Here is a 17,849-nt window from a genome sequence, read left to right on the forward strand (position 1 = left end):
TAATTTATCAAATCTCTGTCATCATCATCATCATTTAAGACTGATTACGCCTTTCAGCGATCAGTCTGGAGCATAGTTCCCCTTATAAAATTTCTCCATGATCCCCTATTCAGTGCTAACATTGGTGCCTCTTCTGATGTTAAGCCTATTACTTCAAAATCATTCTTAACAGAATCCATATACCTTCACCTTGGTCTACCCCAACTCTACCTACACTCTACTGCTGAACCCATGAGTCTCTTGGGTAACCTTGCTTCTTCCATGCGTGCAACAAGACCCCGCCATCTAAGCCTGTTCGCTCTGACTGCTACATCTATAGAGTTCATTCCCAGTTTTTCTTTCATTTCCTCATTGTGGACACCCTGCTGCCATTGTTCCCATCTAATAGTACGTGCAGTCACCCTAGCTACTTTGATAACCGTAATCTCAACCTTACTGATAAGGTAACCTGAATCCACCCAGCGTTCGCTCCCATACAACAAAGTTGGTCGAAAGATTGAACGGTGCACAGATAACTTAGTCGGTACTGAATTCCTTCTTGCAGAAGAGAGTAGATCGTAGCTGAGCGCTCACTGCATTAGTTTTGCTACACCTCGCTTCCAGTTCTTTCACTATGTTGCCTGTTGCCATCCTGTGAGAATATGCATCGTAATAACTTGAAACCGTCCACCTGTTCTAACTTTGTTCCTCCTATTTGGCACTCAATCCGTTTATCTCTCTTTCCCACTGACATTACTTTCGTTTCGGAGATGCTAATCTTCAAACCATAGTCCTTACATTTCTGATCTAGCTCTGAAATATTACTTTGAAAACTTTGAGTCAAATCTGCTATCACAACTAAGTCATCCGCATATTTGGAAAGGCAAGGTGTCTTAATCACTAGGTGGCAGGTCAAACGCAAAGGGTAGCAAATAAAATTAAGTCGTAAGTCTCCCTGTATCTAAGGGTGCGAAAGAAGTTCGGTAGGTCGGGTGTGAGCACAGCAGGTGACGCGTGCTATCGGTCGGGTTGCCCATCGGCCGCCGGCCTGAGAAATGCCAGCAGCAGAGGCGGGGACGGCGGCGGCACGCGGCCCCATCGCAACCTTTGGCGGCCGACCTCAGCTCGGCTGGGCGCCTTTCCTGGGAGCACATGCGCTCTTCTTCTCTCCCCCCTCCCCTGGCGCCTCTCCGTCCACCGGACGACAACGCAGCAGCTCTCGCCCCCGTATAAATAGGGCCCGCGGACCGTGGTCGGTACATCAGTCCTTCCAGGTCTGCAGAGCACAAGAGACACTCTCAGCTTCTCCACCACCACCACCACTACCACCGCCATGTTCTTCAAGCTGGTAAGTCGGAGGCTGCACGTGACGACGGGTGTTCCAATGCGTTGGACCACTCCTCTCGTTCACTCTCTCTCCCTCCCTCCGTCTGTTTGACTTCGCATTTCGAGCCGCGAAAGCTGTCAGTCCGGGCGGCGTCTGCACTCTGGCGCGCCGGTGCACTGCAGGGCGCATACTCGGAGGCGCGGCCGGCGTCCGCTTTCTACTCGCTATCGCTCTCCCATTGTCTGCCACCCCGTGGGTAGGCCGCTTCTCAGAAGCTGCAAACGCCCACGGAAGTGCTGACCCACGCTCTCCCACGTCTCGTTCCCACTGCTGCATCTGGCTTCCACTTGCTCTTTGCAGCCACCATTTAGTGGGATGGAGAAAGACTTTCACAAGGCTAGAGAAGAATAGCAAGTTAGTCCTGCCACGGTCGCCAAAATATTCATTAACCTCACAGCAAGATTTTTAGTGGAAGCTTGAGGTTCTAATAATTTCGTAATCTTGAAGTACGTTGCCTCTCATCCTGTAACCTGGTTGAAAGATGAAGTCTGCGCCTGCCCATTTACGGCAGAGCAGAATGCATTGGTACTATCAATGGGATGTGAGCTGAAGCAGTTCAGTTCTTGTCACTCTATACATAGTCCAGACAAATTTTAAAAAGCTGGAGAAAATTCTTTCACACGTCCACAAATGACCAAGTTGGTCCCGTCTAGTCACCAAAATTTATTAAACAGTTTGAAAGCAGTTTCTATAGAAATGTTAGGTTCTTAACAATTTCATGGTTCTTACATACTATGCACCTCATGCAAACTGAAGTGTGCTCACAGTAACAGTGATACTGCCTGCGTATCGCAGAAAAATCATCAGTGTTGAGACTGTCTGTGAAATGAGTACTGAACTAGTCAACTGGAAGAATAGTTTTTTTCCTCTCTCTGCATTCTTTGTCTGGAGAAATAGAATGGGCTAGAGGAAATAGTTTCATACGTATAAACGTCACATAGAAGGTCTTGTCACGTTCACCAAAATACATTCATTAGCTTCAAAAAAAGGCTTTATATGGGAAAAGTAATGTTCCAATAATTACGTCATCCTGAAGTACTAGTAAACTCAAGCTGAAAAATGTAGTCTTCTTCTATGATTTCACACTTGTTGTGTAGACCAGCATAAATTTAGAGAACATGTTTCTCAGTATGATAGCAGTACTAGCCAATTTGAAAAATCATTTTATTGTCCGACTTTTGTAAATAAAAATTACGAAATCTGCTTTTCAGTAGGCTTCGGACCGGTCAGATTAATTACTAAATACTAACTGCAGTTTAATCACTATCATTAACAGGACGCTTTTACGGCTGGGGTATTTCACACGACAATCCTGTCTTATGTGCTAGTCAGCATGTCCAGTTATGCTATCATTCCGTTCTGTAAAGCTCACACAAAGTGAGATAACTGTATCTCAAGTTTCACCGCTTGGTGACGATTTCCCTATGTTATATTTGCAACATCGTCTATGATCTTACATTTCTGGAACTGACACGCAACTTTCGTACATTACTGAATCTATGAGGCGCATATAACGCACAGCTGCACTGCGGGAATATCCCTGGATAGTCTACAGGCGTTAAAAGCGCTCAACGCGTATTCCACCTCTGGCTTTGCTCCGATGATATAGAAAAACGATGTTGCATGGCAGTTTGAACTGCAGGTTAAACTGTAAACTTACCTGCAAGTAATGAGTTGTCTCCCAGACTGGACGAAAGCAAATACACACCACCTCGATTGCAGCAATTCCTAGTACAGAACTATGTTTTTCTAAACCGGAAGAGAACACCTTTATATGCCTGACGAAGACAGTGTCATTTACATGCGAAAGCCTTAGCTTCGTCTTCCGTTTTGTACGGGCACTTTCGCATTATGTTTTCTTTGTGAAATTCAAGTACAACACATAGTTGAACGATCCCGCGTTCAAGCAGAATACGCGTGCATTTCATGGGAAAGATTCATTAACGTTTAAACGCGAATGTCCCTCTGTGAGGAACGACATGTCTGTCGAAGTCGTATTCAGTCCACATACGATCGTTTAACGTCATTTCACATTCAGCTGCATCATCAATCATGTCTTATCTACGAGTCAGCAGAGTTAAGTACGTATACCAAACCGACATGAGCTACACTTTGCCCTAGATTCATAGCTTGAAGCTGATTTACAATAATTATAACATCAATACCAGCTGAGAACTTACATTTCTGGAACGAAGATGCAGCTTTAACGAATTTTTTGAAAGATGTGAAACGTTTAAAAAGCGCAGTAGCGTTGAAAACAGTGTTCCGCTGTTATTTTCTGTCATCCATATCTTTTAAAATGACGGTGGAATGGGAATAGCATTTTTCTTCTCATCTGATTATTTAGCTTGTTGATTTAAGTGAAAGTGAGGCATACGCTACAATTTTAATATGGGTAATACCGCAGGAGTACTTGCCACATACGACGTTTCCCCAATATCGAATTTACTGGAGTCCTTCCCTGCCAGGGATAAGCGTTTGGTGAAAGCAGTCCGGCCTATCTTGGAAACGAGTAGTGTAGCCACGAAGAGATCACAGCGTGTCGCAACAGGTTTGAACGATGGACGGGTGCAAGTAAATTTTCCGCCGTGTTAAGTGGAAGCGTGGATCGTCTGGTAACCTATCGAAAGAAGGACCCATCCCAATTAAGATGCTGGAAAGCGAACGCGGCGGCCGGAGCTCCCAGCCAGCTGGTCAGCCTATCGGGCACGCTGACTGAGCACCTTTCTCGCCGCTGAGTGACGCTGGAGAGGACGCCATTGCGCAACGGGAGACTCTCGAAGGACCGTCCGGAAACGGGGGCAGCGCGCCGACGTAACGTCCGCCGGGCTATGAAACGAGGTCACCGCAGTGGGTCCTTGTGCCCGCCTCTACACACCGTCGTCTTCTCACGGTGTCGGCGCTCCCACTGTTCACAATGCTCAGGTTTCTGTCAGTTAGATAGTCTTCGGGCACTCGAGACTCAATAATCTAACGAACGCATAGGTGGCATTTTGCTTTATTTGCATCATATAAGACAGCGATTTCGACCATTAGTGATTTACGTGGAATGCCCCGTGGTGTCAACACAATCTATGTGGGCAGAAGTGTTTACGACTGAGGAGAGAGCAGTAAGAAATTGTGTATCAAGACGGCGGAAGTTTATAATGCCTTTCTCTTAAATGTGGTTATATGAAGGCGAACAGACTCTTAAGTACAAGTCTAGTATAAACACATTTTCCGGAAAAGCACTGAATATCTGTTGCCTATTCTAACGGGGTTTCAATGTTTGCTGTCGAAAAATGGTTGTGACGACTCACTGTTTCAGTGGGTATGTGACGCACTATAAAACACAGGTTGAGGGTTCGATCCCCGGTCAGACTTCGGACTTTTTCTGCCACTTTCTACCTGTTTCGCTTCTGACAGTGAATTTCTAATGTGAAAAATGCCAAACTGCGCCGTGATTCGGAGTACACGTAAAACTATAGGTCGAGGTGTAACTATCTGGGTAAGACAATTCAAGAGTCCTGACGAATGCAAGAATCTAGAACCTGTAACAAGACCATGGCTGTTAAATCACAAAAGTAAATCGCATGGTTGAATACTGATTTCCTTCACCGTTTAAAGCTGCAAAAAGGAGTGATATTGTACAGACAATATCGAGAAGAGAGGGGTAGAAATTTGAAGTAATACGAATTTTGTATTTTACCTGCTTTCCAAATGCATTTCAGACGAAAGTGTGAAGTGTTTAAGAGAGTGAACCCATTGAAGCGCAGCAGAATTATAAAGTCTTTCGGCAGTTTCTCATACACGTTTTTCAGATCTTCCCTAAATCACTTGGGCCTTATCGGAATGGTCCCTTCGACATACTCACCCATCCCTTCCTAGTTTTTATGCTGTTTCCAAACTACTCTTCGGGTTAAAATCTTTCTTACTATAGTTTCGGCTTTTATCGACTTCATTAATGATAACGGATTTCTACTAAATTCATCCTATTTCTTCCGTCAGTTTTACTGCTGAAGTTGATACATTCACCTTATTTTGAAGAGTACATTCTAGGAGTCGAAGAAATGGCAGCGAAATGTGCAGGGCGGGAATGTACAGCTAGTGGTTACGTTGAATGCGTGTACTGTACAGTGTGGAGTGTCGCCACCTCCCGCAGCTTCCTGGTGAGAGATGCGTGATGCCGACGTCTTGGCAGTGAGGGCGGCAGCGCCTTTTGCGGGCGAGAGATGCCATCGGAAGAGGTCCACCTGTTGCGCATCTGCCGACCTTGCCCTCTGCCCGTATCTGCGCTATCCCCGGTAGGAGGGGCCGAGCACGAAGTTCTTACGACAGGCGTCCACAGAATGTCAGGGACTCCCGGCATGCAAACCACAGGAGCCTCGCCTGTGCGTTTACTCTTCACGATATCGCGTGCCTTCCCACAGCGATGGCCGATGCGAGTTTCAGTATGTCGATAAAAGGGGAGACGGAGAGGCGAGGGGGGGGGGGAGGGGGCGGGGGGGGGGGGGAGTATCAGCGAGGACACTTCAGAAAACGTCAAAGAATAGTACAATTGTTGATGAAATGTGCGCATGGGTTTCATATCTCCTGGAAGTTGAATTAATATTTCCTTTGCAAAATTTCGGTACAAAGAGATCGTCTCCGATTAATATTTGACTTGGTTCAAGCGTGGTCTCTAGATAACGACTTTACAAGAGAAGAGTTCAGGTGACAAATCCAGCAATTAGAAACGAGGTGCCCAAATTATCGACCGACCGATAAGCACTTTTCCCGCAGTGGTGCTCCAGAAAATCTGACATCAAATTTCTTCTGCGATCATCACGATTTAAGTTCCCCACGGTTTACCTGGACGGTCATTTCCTTCTTGTATGCTCCGGTCGAGCAAATGCTGCCTACTATTATTTAGATGTCGACTGGATGTTAAACTTTTATCATCCATTCCTCTTCGACTGCTGTAATCAGAACACCGGTCTCTTGCCTCAAGGCCAATAATGTACTCCGTATAAGAAAAACATTTCCTTCAGCATCAGTATTTTTCACTAAAGCGAAAGTGTATCCGAATGTCAACGCTTCATTATTTCATAAATGAAACCGACGTTTTGAGGAAAATAATCCCACATACACCGACGATTGGTTCGGAGCTGAAATGACTAAAATATGTGATCAACAAGTGATACTGTGATGCAGTCAATGAAGTTACGTCTTTCTCTAAATCACATTTGTACTCGGCTCAACGCTTTTCTCCCAAAAGTATCACATCTGTAACCTGGAAAGGCAGGAGCGTATATTGCGACAGCAATTTGAAAGTATGATTGCGAATGACGTGTGCAGTCATTCGCCTTTCACTTGCAGAGCTATTACGCGTGAGGACCTCTCTCTCTGAATCAAGCAGATGACGCCAATGAATCGTGACGTCTATATTATCCTACAAACCTCGAGTGATTACATCCCGGAATGGTTCAAAACTGAAGCTTGCCGTTGGTTGCTCTCCATTTTCTTTACCAGACACAGGCTTTCTGGAATACAGAACGAGCGCATCAAATGAGTCTTGACTTTATAGTCAGCGGGATTAAAACCTCTGGACGACTAAGGACAGCTACGGTACAATGAGTGCATCGTTTTGACGACTGCTGATCTATTACCATGTAAGGACAGCATATTTTTGATTGAACTATTGTACGGTTCTGTTCTTTTTCTTCTTATTGCATTCTCTTCTTCTTTCTCCTACTCTCCCTCCTTGTTCTTCTCATCCACCTGCTTTCTTCTTCCTCTTCCACAACCTTCACCTCCTCCTCATCTTCCTCCTCCTACTTCCTCTTCTCATCCTTTTCCTCTTCTGTCTTCTTCTCCTTCTCCTTCTCCTTCTCCTCCTCATTCTCCTTCTTCCTCTTCTTCCCATTCTCTTCTTCTAACTCCTCTTTCTCCTCCATCTCCTACTTCTTCCCATCCTCTTCCTCCTCTTCCTCTCGTCCCTTCTTCTTCACTGTTACAAATACCATTGAAAACAGTATTTCTGACGAACACTGCTTATTTCCTCCCCCAAACCCACCCCTGTACTGATCCCTGTGTTTCAATTGTCTGCCACAGGTAACCGTACTGTGCCTGGCCGCCGCTGCCATGGCCCTGCCCCAGAGGCCTGTCGCTGGAGGACGAGGCAAGGACGCCGTCATTGTCTCTGCCACCAACGATGTCAACTTTGATGGCTCCTACCGTTACAGGTGAGATGTTCGAGAAGTCAGGCATAATTTGGAACGTACAACTCAACATGTTAAAGAGTAGTACCGAAGCTGTTCGGTACTACTTTAAGCTTTTCTGTGCTGGCAAAGAAGCGTAATTCGATAGAGAATAAAATTCCAGAATGCTTGTCTTATTCTGCAGAGTTGTACAATGTTTTGAATATTCTTGCGTAACTAAAAGTGTGTTCCGTTTGAGGACTCGCAACCGGAACTTTGAATTTCGTGGGAAATGTAATGAAAGGGCAAGGCTCGGTTTGCTTGTGAAAGAGAATGTTCCCAGTTCGGTTGCCAGTCTGGTACACGACTTCAGTCCGCCAGTAAATTTCAAAGGTGGCATTCATTTAAAACTGCGCTTCCAGGCCTGAATGGGACATCATGCAATTTCAAATACATTATAAAATCAATAGTCAACAAGTAATCCAGTTCTTTGCGGATTTCACACCCAAAATCGTTCAGTACCCGTTTTACGTTCGAGTACATGCATCTACTTTTGTAATCTTTTCACTCGTATGCACAACCCACGTTAACCTTGAAGGACGCGCTAATATCACAAATGTGTCCCTTATTCTGGAAGTAACTTTCATTAACTTCCTTCTTCGCTTATAATTTCTAGTATCTCTTCATTTCATAAATTCTCCAATATTCAACTATCGTGACAACAAGCTGAAACTTATTCCATTCTTTTCTGATACAGCATTCTCATTGTTCACATCTGTCCCATTTAACGCACCACGCCAACTATACTCCCAGAAACCTAGCTCTGTACAAAATTATAGTAATTCGTAGTATGGTACTATTTTGCTGAAAAAATGCTTTCTTCTTATACAACAGTTGCTGATATTACCTTGCATGACATACTTAATTATCATTTTTATCCTACTTATAAGTACTACTTCTTCCACTGTTTATTCCGGAAAGATCTCAAAATGGTTCAAATGGCTCTGAGCACTATGGGGCTGAACTGCTGATGTCATCAGTCCCCTAGAGCTTAGAACTACTTAAACCTAACTAACCTAAGGACATCACACACACCCATGCCCGACGCAGGATTCGAACCTGCAACCATACCGGTCGCGGTTCCAGACTGTAGCGCCTAGAACCGCTCGGCTACCTCGGCCGGTGGAAAGATCACACATTACCTTTCTTCTCACCTCTGTTACTGATGATACTTTTGGTTTTGTTAAAACGTGACCTAAATTTAATACTCAATAGGACGTACTTTTCTTTAAACTTTTCGTCTAACTAAAGTACAGTATACCAAAAAATTGTTATGACACTTTGAAAAAGCCACTACGGTCATTGAACTCTTCATTTAATCAATACCTGCTAAGAAATCAGAAATCTCAGGTTCCACACGGCGAAATAAGCGGCACGTGTGACGTAACTAGGTAGTTGCTCTTTTGATGCATCAGTGCTGTACCAGCTAGCGAAGCGCCTACCGCATGTGCTGCGTCTTCAGTTCATAATTTACGGCACTTAACGGTACAGCTTTGACAGACAGTCATTTCCCGTCACACTAAGTCTTCACAATAGAAGGCCCATTGCCTTTGCGGTGAAGACTGATATACTGCCTGACCTTTAACCTCTGCGTAGGAGGATGCTAGCCGGAGGTGCAGGGGTGATGGTCGGTAGTCGGAGTTATATAATCACTGGTATCAAGGTGAGGCGGTCCGTTTCATGTAGCCAGGCTTCCATGCACCTCACACGCAGACTTGTCTCCCACGTGACTTGTTCCACGTTTCAGTTTCTCCATAAAAGTTCCTGAAGCAATAAAGGAAGTGAGTGAGTGTGTATTTGTGTGTCATGTGATATGTGATGCACTACTACAACAGAAATTTTAAGATAAATGTTTTTTATTAATATCCCGATACCATGCCAACATCAGACGTTCAGTGTGTTGTGGAAGACTGTTAACGCCATGTCGGCATTTCTCCCACAGCTTCGAGACCTCCGACGGCCAGCGCGCCTCGCAGGAGGGCGCTCTGAAGCAGGTGTCTGCCCCTGGCCCCGACGGTGACGGCTTGGGCGAAGCAGTGCGCGGCGACTTCTCCTACACCGACGACGCCGGCAACCAGTTCGCCATCCAGTACACTGCCGACGAGAACGGCTACGTGCCACAGGGCGCGCACCTGCCCACCCCTCCCCCAATCCCAGAGGCCATCCAGAAGGCGCTCGCCTACATCGCCAGCCAGCCGCAGGCCCGGTCTTAAGCGTCGCCACGCCACCTCATGGACACCGCTCCTCTCGCTCTTCTTCTCCTCTGTCTTTTGTACAAACGCGCAACTCGTGACCAATAAAGTTTCGTACATTTAAAAAAAATGTCTCTTATTTGGCACCTTCATTCCACAAATCCTTCAACCAACCAGTAGATCCGCTAACCAAATATTTCATTCGCGCACTGAAACTTACTCGCGTATTGAAACTGTGTGCCGAATCGGGGCTCAAACCTGGAACCCTACGATTCGTATTCAATGAGCTATCGAAGAGTAACTCACAATGCGCAATGATCGCTTTACGTTTTCCAGTACCTTCACACTATCTTCCAAATTTCTCCGTAGCTTTCTTGACTACGAAGCTGTCCTGGAAGAAACAGTGCGAAGAACTGGTTGGTGGACTGATTACTATTTAAGATTGATGGCAGAAAAACGAGCTGAAACAAAATGTGTAACACAAGCACTAGTGCTAGCCCAGCCCATATAACTCCAATTTGGCCTTCTTGTTTCTACAAAACTGTATCAGGCAATTACTTACGACCTACAATGAAAACTAACAAATCGAAAAGGGCAATATAATACACTACTGACCATTAAAATTGCTACACCAAGAAAAATGCAGATGATAAACGGGTATTCATTGGACAAATGTATTATATTAGAACTGACATGTGATTACATTTTCACGCAATTTCGGTGCATAGATCCTGAGAAATCAGTACCCAGAACAACCACCTCTGGCCGCAATAACGGCCTTGATACTCCACGGCATTGAGTCAAACAGAGCTTGGATGGCGTGTACAGGTACCGCTGCCCATGCAGCTTCAACACGATACCACAGGTCACAAAAGTAGTGACTGGCTTATTGTGACGAGCCAGTTGCTCGGCCACCATTGACCAAACGTTTTCAATTATTGAGAAATCTGGAGAATGTTCTGGCCAGGGCACCAATCTAACATTTTCTGTATCCAGAAAGGCCCCTACAGGACCTGCAACATGCGATCGTGAATTATCCTGCTGAAATGTAGGGTTTCGCAGGGATCGAATGAAGGGTAGAGACACGGGTTGTAACACACTTGAAACGTAACGTCCACTGTTCAGAGTACCGTCAGTCAAACAAGAGGTGACCGAGACGTGTAACCAATGGCACCGCGTACCATCACGCCTGATGATACGCCAGTATGGCGATGACGAATACACGCTTTCAATGTGCGATCACCGCGATGTCGCCAAACACGGATGCGACCATCACGATGCTGCTAACAGAACCTGGATTCATCGGAAAAAATGACGTTTTGCCATTCGTGCACCCAGATTCGTCGTTGAGAAAACAATCGCAGGCGCTCCTGTTTGTGATGCAGCGCCAAGTGTAACCGAAGCCATGGTCTCCGAGCTGATAGTCCATGCTGCTGGAAAATTTGTCGAACTGTTCGTGCAGATGGTTGTTGTTCTGTTGCCTCAGGGATCGAGACGTGGCTGTACGATCCGTTACAGCCATCTGGATAAGATGCCTGTCATCTCGACTGCTAGTGATAAGAGGCCGTTGGGATCTAGCACGGGGTTCTGTATTACCCTGCTTAACTCACCGATTCCATATTCTGCTAACAGTCATAGGATCTCGACCAACGTGAGCAGCAATGTCACGATACGATAAACCTCAATCGCGATACGCTACAATCCGACCTTTATCAAAGTCGGAAACGTGATGGTACGCATTTCTTTTCCTTACACGAGGCATCACAACAACGTTTCACCAGGCAATGCCTGTCAACTGCTGTTTGTGTATGAGAAATCGGTTGGAAACTTTCTTCATGTCAGCAAGTTGTAGGTGTCGCCACCGGCGCCAACCTTGTGTGAATGCTCTGAAAAGCTAATAATTTGCATATCATGGCATCTTCTTCCTATCGGTTAAATTTCGCGTCTGTAGCAAGTCATCTTAGAGGTGTAGCAGTTTTAATGACCAATAATGTAATTAACGGAAATATGCATATAGACTAATATACCACAAAACTTTGCTGTTGTCGTTCCCTTCAGCTCGAAGACTGGTTTGATGCAGTTTTTCACGCTACTTTATTCGGTACAAGCCTCCCCATCTTCGAATAACTATAACAATCTACTTACATTTGAGACTGCACAATCTATTCATCTCTTGGTCTCCGTCCACCCTTTTTACCCCTCATACTTCCCTCCGTTACTAAATTGAGGATCCATCGATATCTCATACCGTCTCCTATGAAACAACTCCTTCTTATCGTCCTGTATTGTAACAAATTCCATATCTCCCTAATTCTGTTCTGTACCCCTCATTAGTTACGCGATCTACCCATCTAACCTTCAGCATTCTTCTGCAACTCTACATTTCAAAAGCTTCTATTCTCTTCTTGCCTTCGCTGTTTATCATCCACATCTCGCTTTTATACAAACTTACAATTCACACAAACAATTTCACAAAAGAATCCTAACATTTAAATCTATATTCGATGTCAACGCACTTTCCTTCACGAACGTATTTCTTGCCATTAACCCTCTACATATTATGTCCTCGATAATTCTATCATCGTAAGTTATTTTACTGCCAAAGTAGGAGAATTGGTTCACTACTTTTAGTGTCTCGTTTCCAAGTATAATTCCCTCAGCACCGACTCATAAAATCCGGCTACATTCCATTTTTTCGATTTAGATAATGTGCATATTATATCCGCCTTTCAAGACACTGTCCGTTGCATTCAACTGCTCTTCCTAATTCTTTATTGTCTGTGACAGAATTATAGCGTCTCCGGAAATATCTCAGAGTTTTTCTTTGTTCTGCTGAACTTTAATTTCGTCTCCAGATTTTTCTTTGGTTTTCTTTACTGCTTGATCATTGTACATACTGAATAACTTAGGGAATACGTTACAACGCTGTCTAACTCCCTTCTCAACCAGTGCTTTCTTCTGTGCCCCTCGACTCTTGTATTTGCCCTTTGCTCTCCGTAAGAGTTGCCAATACCCTTTCTCTACCTATACTTTATCCCTACTACCTCCAGTATTTTAAAGAGCGTAGTCCGCTCAGTATTCTGAAAAGCTTTTTGTAGGTCTACAAATGCCATAAATGTAGGTTTGACTTTCCTTAATTTGTCTTCTAAGATAAGTTGTAGGGTCAGTACTGCCTCGCGATTTCCAATTCTTCCCCGAAATCCAAACTGATCATTCTACCAGCTTTTCCATTCTTTTGTAAAGAATTCGTGGTAGTATTTTGCAACTAAGATTTAGTAAACAGACATCGCTTGTATTCGACGCCAAAGAAAGTGTATCAACAACAGTTTTGTCTTTCCCAAACCTTGTACATCCTCTACACTCCTAATCCGCCTTTGAGCTTCTCCTCCTATCTCCACCAATATGTCTGTGATACCTCCTTACTAGCTTTATAACCCACCCTCCAGAAATCCCAGTGAACCCTTCACTTTCATACCGACCGATTGCCTCTTGGTATTACGTCAGATTCCATGAAATCCGCTCTTCCAAGACACAGGAAATAATTGTATGACAAGTTATCTACATCTACCGCCCGCAAGGTGTCTAAATCATCTTTTACAATAATCCTACATAACATAAACATTCAAACACCTCGGGCTAGCCCGGAACTGGTAACGACCCAACAAAAAGTCCGCAGTGCACTAAAAGCAGTCTGAGAAAAGTGTGGCTGAACCCCTCCGTCATATACCATTTCTTCAGGATCATCACGTGCGATACAGAAAAATCATTATTATAAATTCAGTAATATCATAAAACGTAATTTGTAATAATGAAAATATAATAATAATAATAATAATGTATAATAAAGATTTCGCGGTATTGTGTGATCACCAAGAGTTGATATTAATAAAACCAGTAGATATAGTTGATGGTGTTATTCATGCTACATGTAAGATAATATGTTAAAACTCCTCCCAAATCCTCGTACGTCGTGCATTTTCCCTAGTCTATCGTATCCGTCTACCACGCTCAGCTGTACTGATGTATGAACCCATTTCATTTCTTTTTTCTCTACGCAGACTGAACACCATATTTCTATATTTACTTCAACTTGACACTAATCGCCGTACGGTTTTGCCTTGATTATTAATGCTAGATCTGTTTCAGGAATATATCAACACATCCATGCCCTAATTCTCAGATGTGCGCATTTCTCCATATCTATTTGCTACAAAACTTTTACTGACTCCTCCAACCTGGCAACCAAGTCTGCCCAGCTATCCAACCATCCTCCTGTCATTGACTGAACACTCCTGTTTCTCTGCATGCTCAGGCACCTTTTACCCCTATTTCACTCTCCTCCCTCCCTTTCCTAATAGGGGTAGGGGTCCTTCTACACTTTTACAAACTGTAGCTAACTAGCAACCCTCCTCCCTTGCTGCTCATTAGCTGTTAACATGAAGTTTCGGGACTGCAGTCGGATGACGTCGACTTCTGGCCACAACATTTCGGCTGACAGCCATTCAGCCATTTGCAGATGAGTGGTTTGCTCTGCGGATTGCTAGTTCACATCGCTAACTTAACACCAAAAACTGGGAAGGAGACACGTGCGCAAAGGCAATAATCATATATTTGTATATTTCGGCAATGTCCTCAGCTGAGAAGAGCGACAATGCAAAAGAGAAAGAGCCATTGCGTGGTTTTTAATTCGACGAATGATCTGTGACACTTACAAATAACAATTTCAGTAAATTTCAGGAGGAGGAATACCTATATTTTTATATTTTAGTGCCATATATTAAGTGTAGCTCTAACATGTACAGATGACGTCATTCTACTGACATATGGGTTATACACGCGGGGTGTAACGGGTATTAGTTCAGATACATTCATTTGTAACTGAGAACAGTGTACTGCACAAAATTACTTTAGTATTTACTTTATTTGAAGACTAACAGTTATATCAATTAGGAGTAGTATGTTCTTACGTTGGATGGTACCATTAAGTGCAAGTGACAACAGCAAACTATTAATGCATATTTTACCCTGGGGAGCACGCCAGGTGTTGCAATGTGGACCCAAAACGGTCACTCTATACTGCAGGCGAAGCCTATTTTATGTAATTGAGCAGTTTAGACCACACAGAAAACATCACACAGTAAATTTAGTTACTTTTTTGCAAGAAGACTGTTTGATGCAGAGAAAGACAACCAACACATTGATATCTGTACTTATTAAAGTACCAAATATAAAAGTATCTGTATTTATAACCATTACACCATGTGCATACAAAATCACCTTGCACATTTAGTGATGGGTTAGTGCGTGTGGTAAGAACTTATAACACATTTTTAAGGCCATATGTTACGCCAGAGGCAACGGCCTTGCCGCAATGGATACACCGGTTCCCGCGATATCACCGAAGTTATGGACCGTCTGGCGTGGTCGGCACTTGGATGGGTGACCATCCAGGCTGCCATGCGCTGTTGCCATTTTTCGGGGAGCACACAGGCTCGTGATGCCAATTGAGGAGCTACTCGACCGAATAGTAGCGGCTTCGGTCAAGAATACCATCTCACGACCGGGAGCGAGGTGTGCTGACCCTACGCCCCTCATATCCGCATCCTCCACCGAGGATGAGACGGTGTTCGGAGGTCCCGGTAGGCCACTCGTGGCCTGACGACGGAGTGCTTTTTTTATATGTTACGCCATTGCACAACACTGAAGGAAAACAAATTGTATGGCAACCACTTTAGTGGAACAAGCACACCTGGTGAGTATATTGGAGCATCTATAATTTACTGGCAGCTGTAGTCCAAGAAACACTGTTTCCTACTTCCACGACAGCACTGACTATCTCCTTTCAGAGATTAATGTGCTGCATAAACTTCTACACATAAACTTCTACACAGAGCCAGTATCCTAGATCAGTGACCTCTGTCTGTATCAAACCAGATACTGACAAAAATGCTGATAAAAATCTCTCGATAATAACCAGCATGGGATGACAAAATTTCATGTGGTCTAAACCCCGTAATACTACGAGCAGTCTGTCGATTGCGTACAAATTAATCAAAAAACGGGAAGTTTGGTTTAGTATTATGTAGTTGCCAAAGTGCCATGTGGCCGCTAGATCAGGTAGGTACGAAAGAGTTGAGGAGAGTTCTGTGTTGCTGTAGAAAGCATCAAGTGCCACGGAGAACAGCGGGACGCTGGGAGGAAGCTTCCTGAATTTCCCGAGACGATAAGAGTAAGCTGTGTAACCCCGTGGTTATGGACGCTCAGCGGTATGGCGAGATTCTGATTGTGCTAGAACTGACAAGCTAAATAAAATCTGAAGACACCACAGGAACCATAATCAAGAGATGGACTCAATCAAATTATTGCCATACTCGTGCAACAAATTTTTTAACATTATGTGTAAAAGCTGCAGACACGCTGTACGTGCTTATTATAAGTTGTTTGATTCGTTTTAAAGTTAGCTGTTAAATGAACGTATTTACCTTAAAACTCAAGAAATAAACTAATTGTTTTAAAGAGAAGGAAATCGTCGAGGGTGCCGTAGGAAATATGACAGGACCGCTCATATTCTATATACACACAAAAACCAGCTTAGCGCCCGCTGTTTCACTCACATACATTGTATGATCTGCACAGATTTATTTTGTCTTTCTTTAATTGAATTTTTATGTTGTTTATAAATTCCAACGACTTTTAAACTTTTTATGCTAGTTAGAAGCTGGGTTAGTTATAAGCATGGACTTTTCCGGATGTACTTCTGACCAAAAAGCGATGCTTGTAGATGACGTCCAAGGTTTCTGTTAATCATACCATTTGTGTTCTTGCGGAGACATTGCCACAGAAACATTCGTCACCTAACACATATTTCTTTGTATGTAAACGAGAAGTGAAATACCAACTATCACAGATTTAGCTTTAAATACATTTAATATAAGGAAATATTGTCTTAAAAACTTTCGATCCCTGTTTCCAAAAACAGTGAAACACGTGTGGTTGTTGTGGTCTTCAATCCAGAGACTGGTTTGACGTAGCTGCCCATGCTACTCTATCCTGTGCAAACGTCTTCACCTCCCACTACCTTCTGCAGTCTACATCCTTCTGAATCTGTCCCCTCTAAGACTTTTACCCTCCGCGCAGCCCTCCAGAACTAAATTTGTCATCCCTTGATGCCTCACAATACGTGCTACCAACCGATCCCTTCTTCTAGTCAAGTTGTGCCACAAATTTCTCTTCTTCCCAATTTCATTCAATTCCTCCTCATTAGTTATCTAATCAACCCATCAAATCTTCAGCATTCTTAAGTAGCACCACATTTCGAAAGCTTCTATTCTCTTCTTGACTATATATCGTCCACCTTTCACTTCCATACATGGCTACACGCCATACAAATACTTTCAGAAACGTCTTCAAGACACTTAAATCTATATTCGAGGTTAAAAAATTTCTCTTGTTCAGAAACGCTTTCCTTGCCATTGCCTGTCTACATTTTATATCCTCTCTACTTCGACCATCATCAGTTATTTTACTTCCTAAATAGCAAAACTCCTTTACTACTTCAAGGGTCTCATTTCCTAATCTAATTCCCTCAGCATCACCCGATTTAATTTGACTACATTCCATTATCCTCGTTTTGCTTTTGTTGATGTTCATCTTATAACCTCCATTCAAACCTCTGTCCATTCCGTTCAGCTGCTCTTCCAGGTCCTTTGCTGTATTTGACAGAATTACAATATCATCGTCGAACATCAAAGTTTTCATTTCTTCTCCATGGATTTTGATTTCTACCCCGAATTTTTCTTTCGTTTCCTTTACTGCTTGCTCAATATACAGATGGAATAACATCGGGGAGAGGCTACTACCCTGTTTCACTTCCTTCCCAACCACTGGTTCCCTTTCATGACCCTTGGCTCTTATAACCGGCGTCTGGTTTCTGTACAAATTATAAATAGCCTTTCGCTCCATGTATTTTACCTCTACCACCTTCAGAATTTGGAAGAGAGTATTCCAGTCAACACTGTCAAAACTTTCTCTAAGTCTACAAATGCTAGAAACGTAGGTTTGCCTTTCCTTAAT

General features: G+C 43.6%; 1 protein-coding gene across 1 annotated transcript; it reads left to right on the forward strand.

The window, feature by feature from the left end:
• Positions 1 to 1,239: 1,239 nt before the first annotated feature.
• LOC126284087 (endocuticle structural glycoprotein SgAbd-3) lies at positions 1,240 to 9,906 on the forward strand. Its single transcript, XM_049982735.1, has 3 exons — positions 1,240 to 1,327; positions 7,439 to 7,569; positions 9,527 to 9,906. Exons 1-3 carry the CDS (start codon positions 1,313 to 1,315, stop codon positions 9,795 to 9,797), a joined length of 417 nt encoding a protein of 138 aa, XP_049838692.1. The 5' UTR covers positions 1,240 to 1,312; the 3' UTR covers positions 9,798 to 9,906.
• Positions 9,907 to 17,849: the final 7,943 nt, after the last annotated feature.

Source organism: Schistocerca gregaria, chromosome 8 (genome assembly GCF_023897955.1).
Source record: "Schistocerca gregaria isolate iqSchGreg1 chromosome 8, iqSchGreg1.2, whole genome shotgun sequence".
NCBI classification, from domain to species: domain Eukaryota; kingdom Metazoa; phylum Arthropoda; class Insecta; order Orthoptera; family Acrididae; genus Schistocerca; species Schistocerca gregaria.